General features: G+C 39.1%; 1 protein-coding gene across 1 annotated transcript; it reads right to left on the bottom strand.

Annotated features, from left to right (window-relative positions):
• Positions 1 to 4650: 4650 nt before the first annotated feature.
• On the bottom strand, positions 4651 to 5613 carry LOC122659274 (FCS-Like Zinc finger 2-like). The gene is made up of 2 exons (XM_043854406.1): positions 5246 to 5613; positions 4651 to 5108 (listed from the first exon to the last, which is right to left on the bottom strand). Exons 1-2 carry the CDS (start codon positions 5545 to 5547, stop codon positions 4922 to 4924), a joined length of 489 nt encoding a protein of 162 aa, XP_043710341.1. The 5' UTR covers positions 5548 to 5613; the 3' UTR covers positions 4651 to 4921.
• Positions 5614 to 13374: the final 7761 nt, after the last annotated feature.

The raw sequence follows: 13374 nt of genomic DNA, 5'->3' as shown, positions 1-13374 counted from the left end.
TGCTGGTCTTATTATTGTCCTGTAGAATTTTTCCTTAGGCTTAATAGGCATGAGTTTGTAACATAAAACTCCTAATGGATCTCTCCACTTCATCCATCCTACTTTAATTCTATGGGAAACATTATCCTCTATATCATTTTCTTTGTTAATGGTTGACCCCAGGTATCTAAAGCATTCACTTTATGGTAGCTCTTGCTCCTCGAGTTTCACCACTTCATCGCCTCTCCTGGTTTGACTGAAGTTACACATCATGTATTCTGTCTTTATTCTGCTTAACTTAAAACCTCTTGATTCCAAGCATGATCTCCATAACTCCAGCTTCGCATTAATCCCTTCACCACTTCCTAGTTTGACTGAAGTTACACATCATATATTGTCTTTGTTCTACTTAACATAAAACCTCTTGATTCCAAGCATGATCTCCATAACTCCAGCTTTGCATTAATCCCTTCCACTATCTCGTCTATCAAAATAATTTCATCAACAAAAAACATACACCAAGGGACCTCATCATGGATGTGCCAGGTTCATTAATCCATGATGAGTATAACCCAATCGTAATTATGAATTTACTACTTTGACCCTCTACAGTTTTGACACTTGTCCCCACACCCTCATACATGTCTCTAATTATATCCACATAGTTACTTGAGCTCTTTCTCTTCCCTAGGACATGCCAAATGAGCTCTTTAGGAGCTCTATCAAAGGCCTTTTCTAGGTCAATAAAGACCATATAGAGATTCCTTTTGTAAGCTCTAAACATTTCCATAAACTTCCTTAGAAGGTAGGTTCTCTGATATATCCGTTTCTCTTCTTAGGTGGGCTTCAATGATTTTCTCACATAGTTTCATGGTATGACTCATTAGTTTGATGCCTCTATAGTTATTGTAGTTCTGGATATTATATTTGTTCTTATAAATTGGAACTACAATACTTCTCCTCCAATCATCTGGCATTTTCCTTGTACTCAAAATCTTGCTAAACAGCTTGGTTAGCCAAGATACCCCTCGTACCCCTAAGCTCTTCCATACTTCAATTGGGATCTCATCTGGTCCCGGTATTTTTCTTACCTTCATCTTTCGTAGGATCTCTTTAACTTCGGCCTCGCCAACTTGTTGTAGAATTCCATGACGGGTGTTGGCTTCAAGACTATTCCTCTCCACTTTCGAATCTATCATATCAGTCAAGGTAGTGCTATTTAGTAGATTGTAAAAATATTCACCCCATCTCTCTATTTACACCTTATTTTACAAAATTCATATTGATTATACGTGGCTTAAGGCCGTGCATTGCATGTTGCCATCAAAGAGGTTCCTTTTTGAATTTGAGTAACAAAATGGGAAGGTGGTGCAAGAGATTGTGGGTAATTATGGAAAGTGTTGGAACTACCACAACCGCCAAGGGAGCAATTATAAAAGACAAGAATGTGAAGAAGAAAGGAGACAGCCAAACAAATCAACACTCTAAACAGAGTTATCGTTTCTTTTTTTTTTTTAATTTTTTTGTATTTATCTTTCATTATGTAGATCAATATCTATCTCTCATCTTTCCTTGTAAATTTCGCTGGAGTTGGCTTCCAGCCACCGATGTCTCATTGGCTCGTGTTTCAAGGGGCATTTAAGTAAGTCTTGCTTGGAAAATAACTCCAGCAATCTTGTCTTTTGGCCCGTGTTTCAGAAGACAACCATCATCAAGTTGCAAGCTTCATCAGTCCGTGGCTGGTAGAGTTGTGGAAGCTTCATCAAAACCGTTTTTGGGAGATGCTTGGAGAATAACTCTAGCAATCTTGTCTTTTGGCCCGTGTTTCAGAAGACGATCATTAACTTCAAGTTACAAGCTCCATCAATCCATGATTGGCAGAGTTGTGGAAGCTTCATCAAATCCGTTTCTAGGAGATTATGCGATTTGATCGTAGAATAGTGGTAATGTAAATACCAAATTGTAAACCTCATCAATGTCGGATTTCACAAGTTGTACTGACTCCAATCGGATACAACTGCAAGTAAGCAATTTGATTTTCAATCTTCTTTCTTTGCTTCGTCTATCACAATTTTCTTTTACCCAAAAGACCTTAGAGCTACTCAGGCACAGAAAGATCCCCTTTTTGTCCTGATTAGAAGTCAGAATAGGCTGTTTCTGGCCTCTTAAAACAGGTCGTTTCTACCTGACTGGAAGTTAGAACAGGACGTTTCGTCCTAGTTGGAAGTTAGAACAAGCCGTTTCGTCCTGGTCAAAAGCTAGAACAGGTCGATTCATCAATTCGAGCAAGCCGTTTCGTCCTGGTTGGAAGCCAAGACAGGCTGTTTCCAGTTCCGTTTGAGCCTGTGTCAAAGGCTCTGGCACGCCCGCATTACTTCCACCACATGCGTTGTGCCCCTGTGTGTAGGTGTTGGATTTTTCCACCAATACTCTCCAAAATGTTCGCATCCCGTATTAGCACTCTACCATCCTCGCTCTTAATGCATCTAACATGATCCAAATCTCTGTTCTTCCTTTCTCTTGTTTTAGCTATCCGATAGATTGCATTTTCCCTTCCCTTTTTATTAAGTTTTTCATAAAGGTTATCATATTTCTTCGCTCTTCCTTTTCCCACAATCTTTCGAGCTTCTTTTCTGGCCGCATAAAATCTCACTTTATCCTCTGTCTCGTTAGTCCTTTGTCAGGTCTTAAATGATCTTTCTTAGTCTTAATGACTACTTTGACCTCATCATCCCACCACCAAGTCTCTCTAAGGCCCAGACGTATACCTTTGGAATCCTCTAGGACTTCCTTAGCAACCTTCTTAATACAAGTCGTCATCTCGATCCACATCTCGTTGGTATCTCCCTCAAAATCCCATCTTCCTTGTAGAGCCACTTTATCGGTAAATGATTCTAGGAGAGCTCCTTGTGGTCGCCCCCATCTTATCTTAGGACAAACCTATTTCACCTTCTTATATTGCCTCGTACCAAGGTTCATATCCTAGACCACTAGTCTATGTTGGGCGGTTAAACTCTCTCCTGGTATAATCTTACAATCCTTACATAAGAATCTGTCTGACCTTTTAACTAGGAAGAAATCAAATTGGCTTTCTTGTTGCTCACTCTTGTAGGTAACTAAATGTTCATCTCTCTTTAAAAAAGGTCACAAAGGGTTAAAAGCCGAAGTATTCTTTCAACGGTCCATATGTGAAGTGGGCAACCTCAAGATTATGATCTCACAACTGCAATTGTCCGCAGAGTCAGAATCACATTTACACTACTCGGTTTCCCCACCAAAAATACCAAACCATAGTCAACTCATAACATCGACCTGTACTCCTTGTGCGTTGGGCCTAGGGGTGAAACAGGGTCGAATTCGACCGAGTTTTTTCAAACCCTAGCCCAACCCCGAGTCCTCTAAGCTCAACCCAAGCCTAACCTGAACCTTGATCGGATTGAGATATCTCAACCCAGGCCCAACCCTGTTAGGCTCATCCCAACCTAGCTCCATCCGACCCTGATTGATCCTAATTTTTGTTAAGGCCTAGTTGACTTGTCTTGCTTCACGTGATTGGGTATTGATTTGTTTCATATTAAAAAATTATAAATATTTTCATTCAATAGATAATTATCTCTTTTTTTTTAATAAACTAATAATATAAAGCATAACCTAACATAGGACTGAGTTAGGCTAGGTTTTAGCCCAAGCCTCAACCTTGGCCCGACTCCATCCTAACCCTCAACCTGAATATTTAAACCTTATCCCGCCTTAAGGGTTGAAAAATTCAACCCAGACCCTGTAGGGGCTTGGCCGATAGGGCCAAAATTTACACCCATAGCTGGGCCCCAATCCGATGCGTGCTGGCGAGTATCCGGACTGCCCATATGCCCTTCTTGCACAACCCTTCAGAATGGCGCCACATATCCACTTCCAAGAAACAATCATGGAACACCTCAAAATAAACGGTCAAATCAATTATCTGTCATTTCTTTTTTTTTTTTTGGTTAAAGTCATTTGCTTAGTTAGCAAGCAAATGACTTGAAAAATGAAAAAATGGGACCCACCAACTGTCCTTATTCAGGATCAGTGTACGTGTATGTACATACCAAATTACGATAGATGTACGAATCATAAATACCAAAGGATTTTTAACAAACTTCCAGAAGGGCCTATCCCCATCCCCTAATCTCCCCCCCCCCCCCCCTTACCTATTATACAAGCTCTTAATTTAAAAAAAAAAAAAAAAAAAATTTCCAGAAGGGCCCGAAACCCCAAAACTTGCAACCGCCAAAAGCCCAGATAAAAGCCCATTTAGTCTATATGCCCACTAGGCAGTTTGCAAAACCGCACTAGTCACCACACATCACCTATTCTGCAGCGATGTAGGTTCCACCACCTTCCCCACCTCCGTCCCCGTCTTTCAGGGAAAGAAAATTAAAAAAAAAGTAAGAAAGCAAAGCTCACTTAGCTCACCTCTCACCTCTCACCTCTCACCTCTCACCTCTTCTTTCTCAAACTTCCAGAAAACGCTGATCTCAGATTCAAGACTACAGAATTAAAAATAAGGGTTTGAAAAGCGTAGAAATAATGACAAAACCAAGTAGATTATTGAAAATTAATAAAAAAGTAGGGTTCCTCGATGCTTCTCTTCATTTCCTCCTCCAAGTTGGGGAAAAAAATTGAAAAAGAGAAATAGAAGCAGAAGCAGAAGCTCTGATTGATCATATTTCACTAGCATTTTTATACACATTCACAAACATTACGACACAAAAAATGAAAAATAAATTCTCAAAATGGGGCCTTTTCTCCTTCCTCTTCTTCTCCCTGGAATCTGGTCCCCTGTTCTTACATAAAAAGCCGTCGATACTTAAAGGGTTTTAACTCTCTTCAGTTACTTATCTAATAATAATTCTATTACTATGTTTTTGCTACCTTTCTTCAGGATTTCGTTTATGCAGTTTCAAACAGCAACAACGGTGCCTGTTCTTATAGAGTAATTCTGGGCTTTGTTTGGAGTAGAAGAAGATTTCTTCTGGTCCTTCCACACAGCCTTCATAGAAACTGAGAGATTCCAGTTCTTCTCTTTAGCTTCATCTGTCTCTATCTGCTCTTGTCTGCACTCTTCGCTACAGAATGGTGTGTCCCCTCTGGGATGAACAAATTAACCAATAATACCGATCAATCTAACAGCCCAAATCAACCGACCAAAAGGCAATTTAACCATTTAAATGAAAATGGAAAAAGTTACTAAATAGGTTTCGTTCTAGGAGCTCTGAATTCTAACCTGTACATGAAGATGTCTCTGTTACCACCCAGAGGTTTCCTGCAGAGGTAACAGGCTTCAAGGAAATGGGGCTGATGATGATGCTCCTCGAATCTATTATTTTCATAGAATCTCGGAGACCTAGATGCAGGCGAAGAAAGAACTCTGTAATTATCCCTTCTAATTGAAGCACTGAGGCAAGACGATTTCATTAACAGCGGTAGATGATGATGATTCCCTGAGAACCCAGCTTCCATATCCGCAAGAGAAGCCAGACCATCGTCTTCCTCAATGAAAGTGGGTCTTCTTATGGTGCCCTCCATGATTTACTCTGATAAGAGACTCGCAGTTGCAGGTTTCCTGAGAACTGAAATCCCAAAAAGAGAGAAAGAGAGATAGAGAGAGAGATGGCGAGATGTGGAAGAGGGTTATGGGAGGAGATTATAAAGGGAGCTGGTGAGTGGTGAGAAAGATTGGGTTCCCGAATCACCAGTTTTAGAAACCACGGCGGGTTTCTGGAATCCTTCCCATGGAATCCATTGGCTGCAATACCTGTTTCATTCACTCCAGTCATTACTTAAACGCAACGTTATTTCTAATTACCATTGTCCTTTATCTTAAATTACTCAAATGCCATCCCGCATCTTGACTATGGCATATTTGTAATTCATTCAAGATCTAAGGTGTTAAAATTAAATAAAGGAATCTGAATCGAACGCTACAGGCCCCTCCACTGGGTCTATGCCCCACCATTTACGACCTACCATCACATGCCCCAAAGCTAACGGCACTGCCGGCAACCGGGAACCGACCCCACCCCCTTTGTCGAACCAAACGGGCACTCAACAGCAGTTCTCACCCCGCTTAGGCGGTCACTTTATGTCGTCATCGCGTCTTTGTTTTATGCCGGACTCCTTTGTCGTTTTCTCATCTCTGAACAAATGAGTTTGTAAGGCTTTGGGCCACATCTTTATTTTGGTGTAATTGGGTCCCACATCTCAAAACCATCAAAGAGGCCATGGGGCCCAGCCCCATAAACACCCCTTTTCTCATAGACGGTGGCTACATGTAGCCTATATTGTTTATGCGCTCTACTTCCGAGGTTTTTGTTTCCCCACTCACAACCCAAGAGCGTAAAGCCCGGGTAGCACGCCAGCCACTGCCCGAACAGTACACGTTCACACGTGTATCCTCGATGCTATCACCAGCGTAGAATCTTATTTTATGTGCTTCTGCAACATGGCATCCAACGGCCTAAAGGATTTGACTTCTCATTAGACGATATTGGTGCGGGATCTAATAGGAGGAAGGGAGAACGGTCTCCGAGCACATGCGCAGCTTGTGCAGGGGTAGGGTGGTTATTGCATCCATCCTTATGTGCCTTGCATAGGCTGCGCTGCGGCACAGAGAACAGCGCCCCTAAGAGTAATTATTGAGCAGTCACCCTAATGGGTCAGCTCAATTGGAATGAAACCAACTCCTTAAATAAGAGGTCATGAGTTCAAATTAGGGTTATAAATGAATAGCCGAAAATCTGAATTCGATCCATATTCAAATCTGTTTAGGGCAATTCGATTCAAAAAATTACTATCCGTATCCGTTTGGAAACTTTTCATATCTGTCCAATAATTAATCGTATACGAATTCATATAGATTCCCATTTCCAATAGGATATCTAATTTATCTTTCCATGTACACATTGTGTGGATGACTATACTTTTGCTCTTAAGAAACCATCTTAGTCCCACATCGCCTGGTGATTAGATTTTAATCAGAATGGAAGGTTGTAAAGTAATTTTTTTTTTTTTTTTTTTTTTTTTTTTTTTTTATTTTTTTTTTTTTTTTTTTTTTACAAATAGAGTTACCCTTCCAAGCAACCTGTGTAAGGTTTGTGACGTTTCAATGTCATAAATGTGCACTAATTCTGATGATATTGGAACCCAACTTTACTTCTATTGTTAGTCAAGTAAAAAACTTTATTCCATAACCATTTGTTACAATTAAAAAAATCTGGAAGTCATACGGATTTTGCAATCGAACCAAAATATCCGAATATCTGATAAACTACCAGATTTGAATTCGGATAGTAGTGTTTAAAATTCCGTTAGATATCGGATCGGATTCGGATATGCCATTCAGTAATTGGATTCGAATTCGGATAGTAGCAAATCTGAGCCGAATCCAATGCGTTTACACCCCTAGTTCAAACCACCTTGGGGCCTATCCCATTCCCCCTATTAAGAGCTCCAATAACAAAAAAAAAATTATCGAGTAGTCTCATGACCAGGGTTTTAGTAATCGGTATCACTTTCGGTCAATAACAATCCAGATTGGATAGATATACCCCTGTTTTCTTTGAAAAAATGAATTTATTTTACAATTTTACTCGTTGATTGTATCGATCCACCGATACGGGATAGGTCACGAATCGATATCAGTGTCTATCAATACCGATATGAATCGACCGATTCCTCAAACCATGCTTATGACCCCATAGAGTGCTCAATCGCTCATTGTCTGTAAGGGTGTGCTAAATTGTTCGGTTTTGATGTAAATGGATCGGTTGGATTAGGAGATTTTTCAGGTATAATTAAAATTGAATCATTTAATAAACGATTTCAATGTTTTTGGTTTAATTTATATTTAAATGGTTTTATTAGGTTATTTATTTTTATTCAAAAAGTTACTTCTTTTTTTTATTATTTTTTACTAAGATGGATGTGAACTTAACATTGAATTACATTGTTTATTGTTATGTGTTTTATTTTTTTAATAATTATAGGGTTATAGTTGTTTATATTTTTATATTTATTCAAAAAGTTTGGATGCTTTTTAATTTTAGTGGCATTTGCTTATTCTTGCATTAATTTTGTATTTTAATCATGAATTATTTAATTTACTATGTATATATTAATAAACTGTCTACCGTCGATTTAAATGGTTCGATTCGATTTAATAGTTTAATTAAATAATTTCAATTTTGAAAATAAAACCGAAACATATATTAAATAATTTTATGATTTTGGTGTAAACTGTTCAATCTGATTTTGATAAACGATTTTAATTTGATTGTGAGACCCTTTAATGTGAATATAGCATTTTTGAAGGATACCATAGGGAGGCATTGGAAATAAATTCTGAAGAAAGAGAGATCCTCAATGTCTTAAGGCTTTTGAGTTTGGAGTATGGTTGCAAGTAGCAGGTTTCAGTTACGATTTAAGGTCTGATAAGAGTATCGAAAACAGAGGATGTAGAGACCAAAAACAGAGCATTTGCCAACCATAACTTCAGCCCTTAAGACTCTTCTTTATTTTCTCCATCCGTGGATGACTTTTGGTATTGGTTGTTGTTTTCGATGGTTGCCGTAGTGCCCATGAGCATGAGGATTGGTTAAAAGAAAATTAGATAGGAGCATCTCTCTCTCTCTTACTGTGCAAATGAGTATTGTCGGAAGTTGGGCAGCAGCAATCCTTTTTTAAGAAAACCCCAGCCTCTACCCTCTGCTCATCCAAAATTCACGCCCCTTTAGAGAGAGTTTCTGAGAAAAATAAATAAATAAATGCAATCTTTGAATGAAGAAGTATAGAGGCGGAGCCCATTTCCGGCGTATTCCAGTAAATTACATACTATTCTCTTCCTTGGATTTGCGTGGCCGGAAATGGAGATGGAGAGAAAATCTGAAACCGGGTTTGGGGATTGATGAGAGTGATTGTGAATTTACATTTTTAGATCCTACAAGTAATTGACAGGTCACCTTCTAAAGGCTAAAAATGTATGGTTACAAACAGATGCACCTGCACCCTTCAATTTTTATATTTATTCTTATAAAAGAAAAAATATTTTTGGGAGAAAGAAAACTAATGGCCATCAAATTTAAAAAAAAAAAATAAGATGCATCTTGTTGTCACCAAGGTGGTGAACTAGATGTGTGTTATGTATATCTGCCATTCTACCGTCCCAAAAGTTGGTTAACCTTTTGAGATTAGTGTGTGGTTTGTGTGATTACTAAAAAAAAAAAACACAAAAAGGGTGGTGAAGTTAGAAGTTGTAATCTTCCTTTGATTGCCCAAAAATTATTTAAAGGTAAAAATGTATTTTCAAAATAAATTGAAAGTTATTTATTATTATATTATTTTCAAGAGTTGTCATTGTTCATATACAATTACATTATTTAATTTCATGGGAAAAAGAATTATATTTACTAGAAGGGAAAAAATAAAATTACAATCTTATAGTAACTAGCCTTGTTAACAAAAGATTTTCCGTTTAAAATAAGGGTATGGTTTTCATACATGATCTCGATGGTCAACCTTAGACAGATAATGTGCAGAAATGGTACATTACAAAATGTCATTTTTGACAGTATTATGGCTGAAGCTGTGTGTAAACAAATTTTTTTCTTAAATTAAATCAGTCGAGTTTTTTTTCATCCAGAGTGAAAAGAAATCTTAAGCCACAATGTCTGACCTTCGTTCAAGATTAAGAAGTATTGACCAAATATGGAGTTTCATCTTATTGGAAACTCAATACTCGGTCCACTAGGTAAATCTTCTATTCCATTCAAGTTCTTTCATCTAGCTTTCTTTTAATCTTCCAATATCACATGTGATATTACTTGTCATAGTTAGATTGATTAGGGTTGTAATTATATATGAGAGTCTCCATTGTGAGAACAATCAATCAATGAAATCCTTTCTCAACCTGGTATTCAGAGCTATAAGGCTCTCGCACCACCTCTAGCTGATTCCCCCCCTCCCATACAAACCATCTTCACTATTCTCTATTGTTGCTCAGAGAGATCTGACTTAGGCATTAGATAGTCCCCCACTAGTGAAAACCGGCTCTCTGGTGTCCACCTTGTTCTCTTGTGCAGGTTCGAGTTCAAGAGGACCATTGGTGGAGATTTCTCGATGCTCCACATTAAAAGCTTTTGGTGTATAGGTGATACAAAAATGTTACTGCTATATATGATTATGGAGAAAATTTTTCTTCACTATGTGGTTAAGGTTCACCACATCATTCTAGGGTTCACAAACCTTTATAGGGTTTTAGTATTGTAGACACTGAATTTTGTCACCCCCTTGGCGATGATGACAACAGGACATGGACATATATCGGTATCTCTCTCAGGAAGGATTCTTGTCCCTATATCTAAGCCAAATCACCCTAACATCCCTAAAATGACTTATAAGACCCTTTTAACAAATGCTGAAGGAGGTATTGCTCACCTTCCCCAACCACGTTGGTCCTGCTAGCCGGTTAGCAGGCCGTGGGGTTGTAAGGGGGCGGAGCCCCCTGACAGAAAATTTTTTGAAGAGTCAAAAGGGAGAAAAAAACCCAAGAAGACAGGGTCCAAGGGCCCAGACACACCCTGAACCCCAAAAATGGCCTATTTGGGCCCAAAAAGTGAGGAGAGGGGGACCACACTGTCCATGGCGCCGTGGACAGTGTCCCACGGTCCCGTGGAGGTCCCCCACGACAATAGTGTACGGATCCACGCCGTTGCGGAGGTTTTCGACGTCAGCAGGTTGACGTCATCTACGGTGCCGTGGAAAGTCTCCCACGGCGCTGTGGAGGACCTATCTAGTCAGAGTTGTGGGGCACTCCCCCCTATAAATAGGAGGGTCCCCCTCCCTTCATTTCATGGAATTTCAGGGTAGGAAGACCCTTTTAGTGTGAGATCCACCCCCTTTCATCCCTGATTTTCTCTCTTGAGAGTTTCCGTTAAAGTGAGGTTCCTGAGTATGGGTAGATCCATCGATTACCCGCTTGAGTGAAGAACGCTCACCTCCTAGTTAAGATGTTATTCCGTTTACATACGGATAACAAAAGCCTCCTTTTATAGCCGTTATTCTGTCTGTATACAGATAACGAGAACCCCTTATACAACCGTTGCTCTGCCCGAAGTCTGAGTAACGAAACCCATCTTATATAGTCCTTACTCTGTCCGACAAGAGAGAGGCAAGCCGATCGTCCGTCTCCACCTGAGCCGTGGGACATCACATATTTCGTATTCGGTACATTTTCATTTATTTCTTGTATTTCTCGACAGGTATCTGTCTCTTTCCTTCTTATTTTTTTTGACATAATGTAGACAATTAAAGTAACTCGCTTTAGTGTACATAATAAATAATTTTTTTTCTTTCTTTGTCATGATTAGTGCATCATAACTTAGCCCTAAATGTTAGTACATGATATATTATTAAGGGAGAATATTTGAAACAAGCATCTAGTGGAAAGATCGATTTATCCGGGCGAGGTGGGTGCCTAACACCTTCTCACTCTCGTAATATGACTACTTACGTTGAATCTCTGACCAGACCATATGGAATCACGTAGCCCTTTCTGCTGATCTCGGATGGGGCTACACCCATTGGGTTCTAGGCCCTAATCCTAGGTGGCGACTCCATTTCTTTATGAAGTATGATTCTAATTCCCATGATGATATGTCGGAACGATATGCCGTTATTTATCGAAGCCAATCCTTTTCGCCATAAGGTTGAGGAACCCTCGTCCCGAGGACCGTAGTACTTACAAGTATGTTCCACAAAATACCCTCTCGCATGCATCTGAAGTCCTGCGGTGAATGAATTCCCATTCACCGTGGCTGGAGGAAAACTAGCTTGGTTCTATAATTATAGTTATGACTTACCACCAATGATAATAAAAAATGGTTACAATTGAACCATAACACATCCAAATTTCTATGCTTTCTCTAGTAAGATAATTTTACTTTTAAATTAATTACATATTGGATGTTAGTAATACATCAAGGATCCTTTGAACGATCTAGGCCGTGAATTATTGAGTCCTACTTAGAAATTGTTAGATCAATTGATTCAAGATCCAAATAAATTCGATTTGGATCATACCTGAATGTATATGGGAAGACAACGGAAGAAAGATCAAGAACCAAGCTTTTGGTTACGAGCACATGGAGAAATCTTCTTCAATCTCTAGATATCTCGAAAGGCTTCTCGACAAAAATCTCCACACCACAAATCCTTGGGAATAGATGGAATCCCTCAGAGAACACATTAGTAACTTGGTGAACAAGATTAAGAGTGAGAGAGAGACCTCAATGGTGCAAGAATGCTATTAGGTTTTGGGGTGACTTAATTATATTTATAAATAATCAGTCCCCACCTCCTCATAGTGTTCCACTCTAAATAGGACAAACATAGAGGGAAGAGACCCAAAGAGGGAAGGCCACCTCCTTAAAGAACCAACCCAACTGGTCCAATCGGCTGGCCCATGGGTGGGCGCCAAACCCGAACCGAGTCTGCCCATGTTCGGTTAACAGAAACAAATATCATCATATCACTGTCCTAGAATGCAACTTGTAAATGGGGTCTTAATCAGCCAGTCGGGTTGGCCCACCAAACCATTGGTTAGCATCTCTTGGGCTGGCCAGCCTATGGCATCCATATTTTCAAGTTTTGGTAGTGACAGAGATTTACACCGGTCCCCCATAGACAATATCTAACTAAAGAATAGTGTTTAGTAGTAACTTTTGAAGATTCTATTTGATTCCAAAATGAATAACTAGCAATTTTGGTATTTAAGTAGTTAATAATTGTTTAAGATGGTTCTAATATATATACATATTTTTTTTCGATAAGTAGATGGTTCTAATATATTATAGTTGTTAGAATACTATTTTTCTTTTCAAATGCTATGATATTATATACAAATTTCTCACATATTCGTGTTTATGTATTATGTCTAAAATAATATTTAGACATGATATATTTATTGTTAAATTGATATTATTGAAAAAATAAATAAAAATGTTAAAATATACTTGGCTAATCAATTATATCCTCTTACTAATTTTCCATTTTGATGGAAACTGCCTTTGTTCCCCTACTTTCTTTTTTCTTTTTTATTTATTTATTTATTTATTTATTTTTTTTTTTTTGGAGATAGGAGGGGTATCCGACTTTAGGCCGACTAAATCCCCCTTGGGCTCGTACATGACCCCCGCGCCACGCACGAACCGGGAGCTTCTGGGCCCTAGTGAGCCTCAGGCGGGTGGCCCCAAGAAATTATGCATCGGCCAAGGTTTGATCACGAGACCTCGCTTCCTGAGGCGGAGTCTCATGTCCCCTCCAAGCCAGCTGCGCTAACTCCTTGGGGTTGTTCCCCTA

The sequence above is a fragment of the Telopea speciosissima genome, chromosome 1 (genome assembly GCF_018873765.1).
Source record: "Telopea speciosissima isolate NSW1024214 ecotype Mountain lineage chromosome 1, Tspe_v1, whole genome shotgun sequence".
In the NCBI taxonomy this organism is placed as follows: Eukaryota; Viridiplantae; Streptophyta; class Magnoliopsida; order Proteales; family Proteaceae; genus Telopea; species Telopea speciosissima.
Note: the sequence above shows the minus strand (reverse complement) of the source record. Positions and strands in the feature narration are given on the sequence as shown.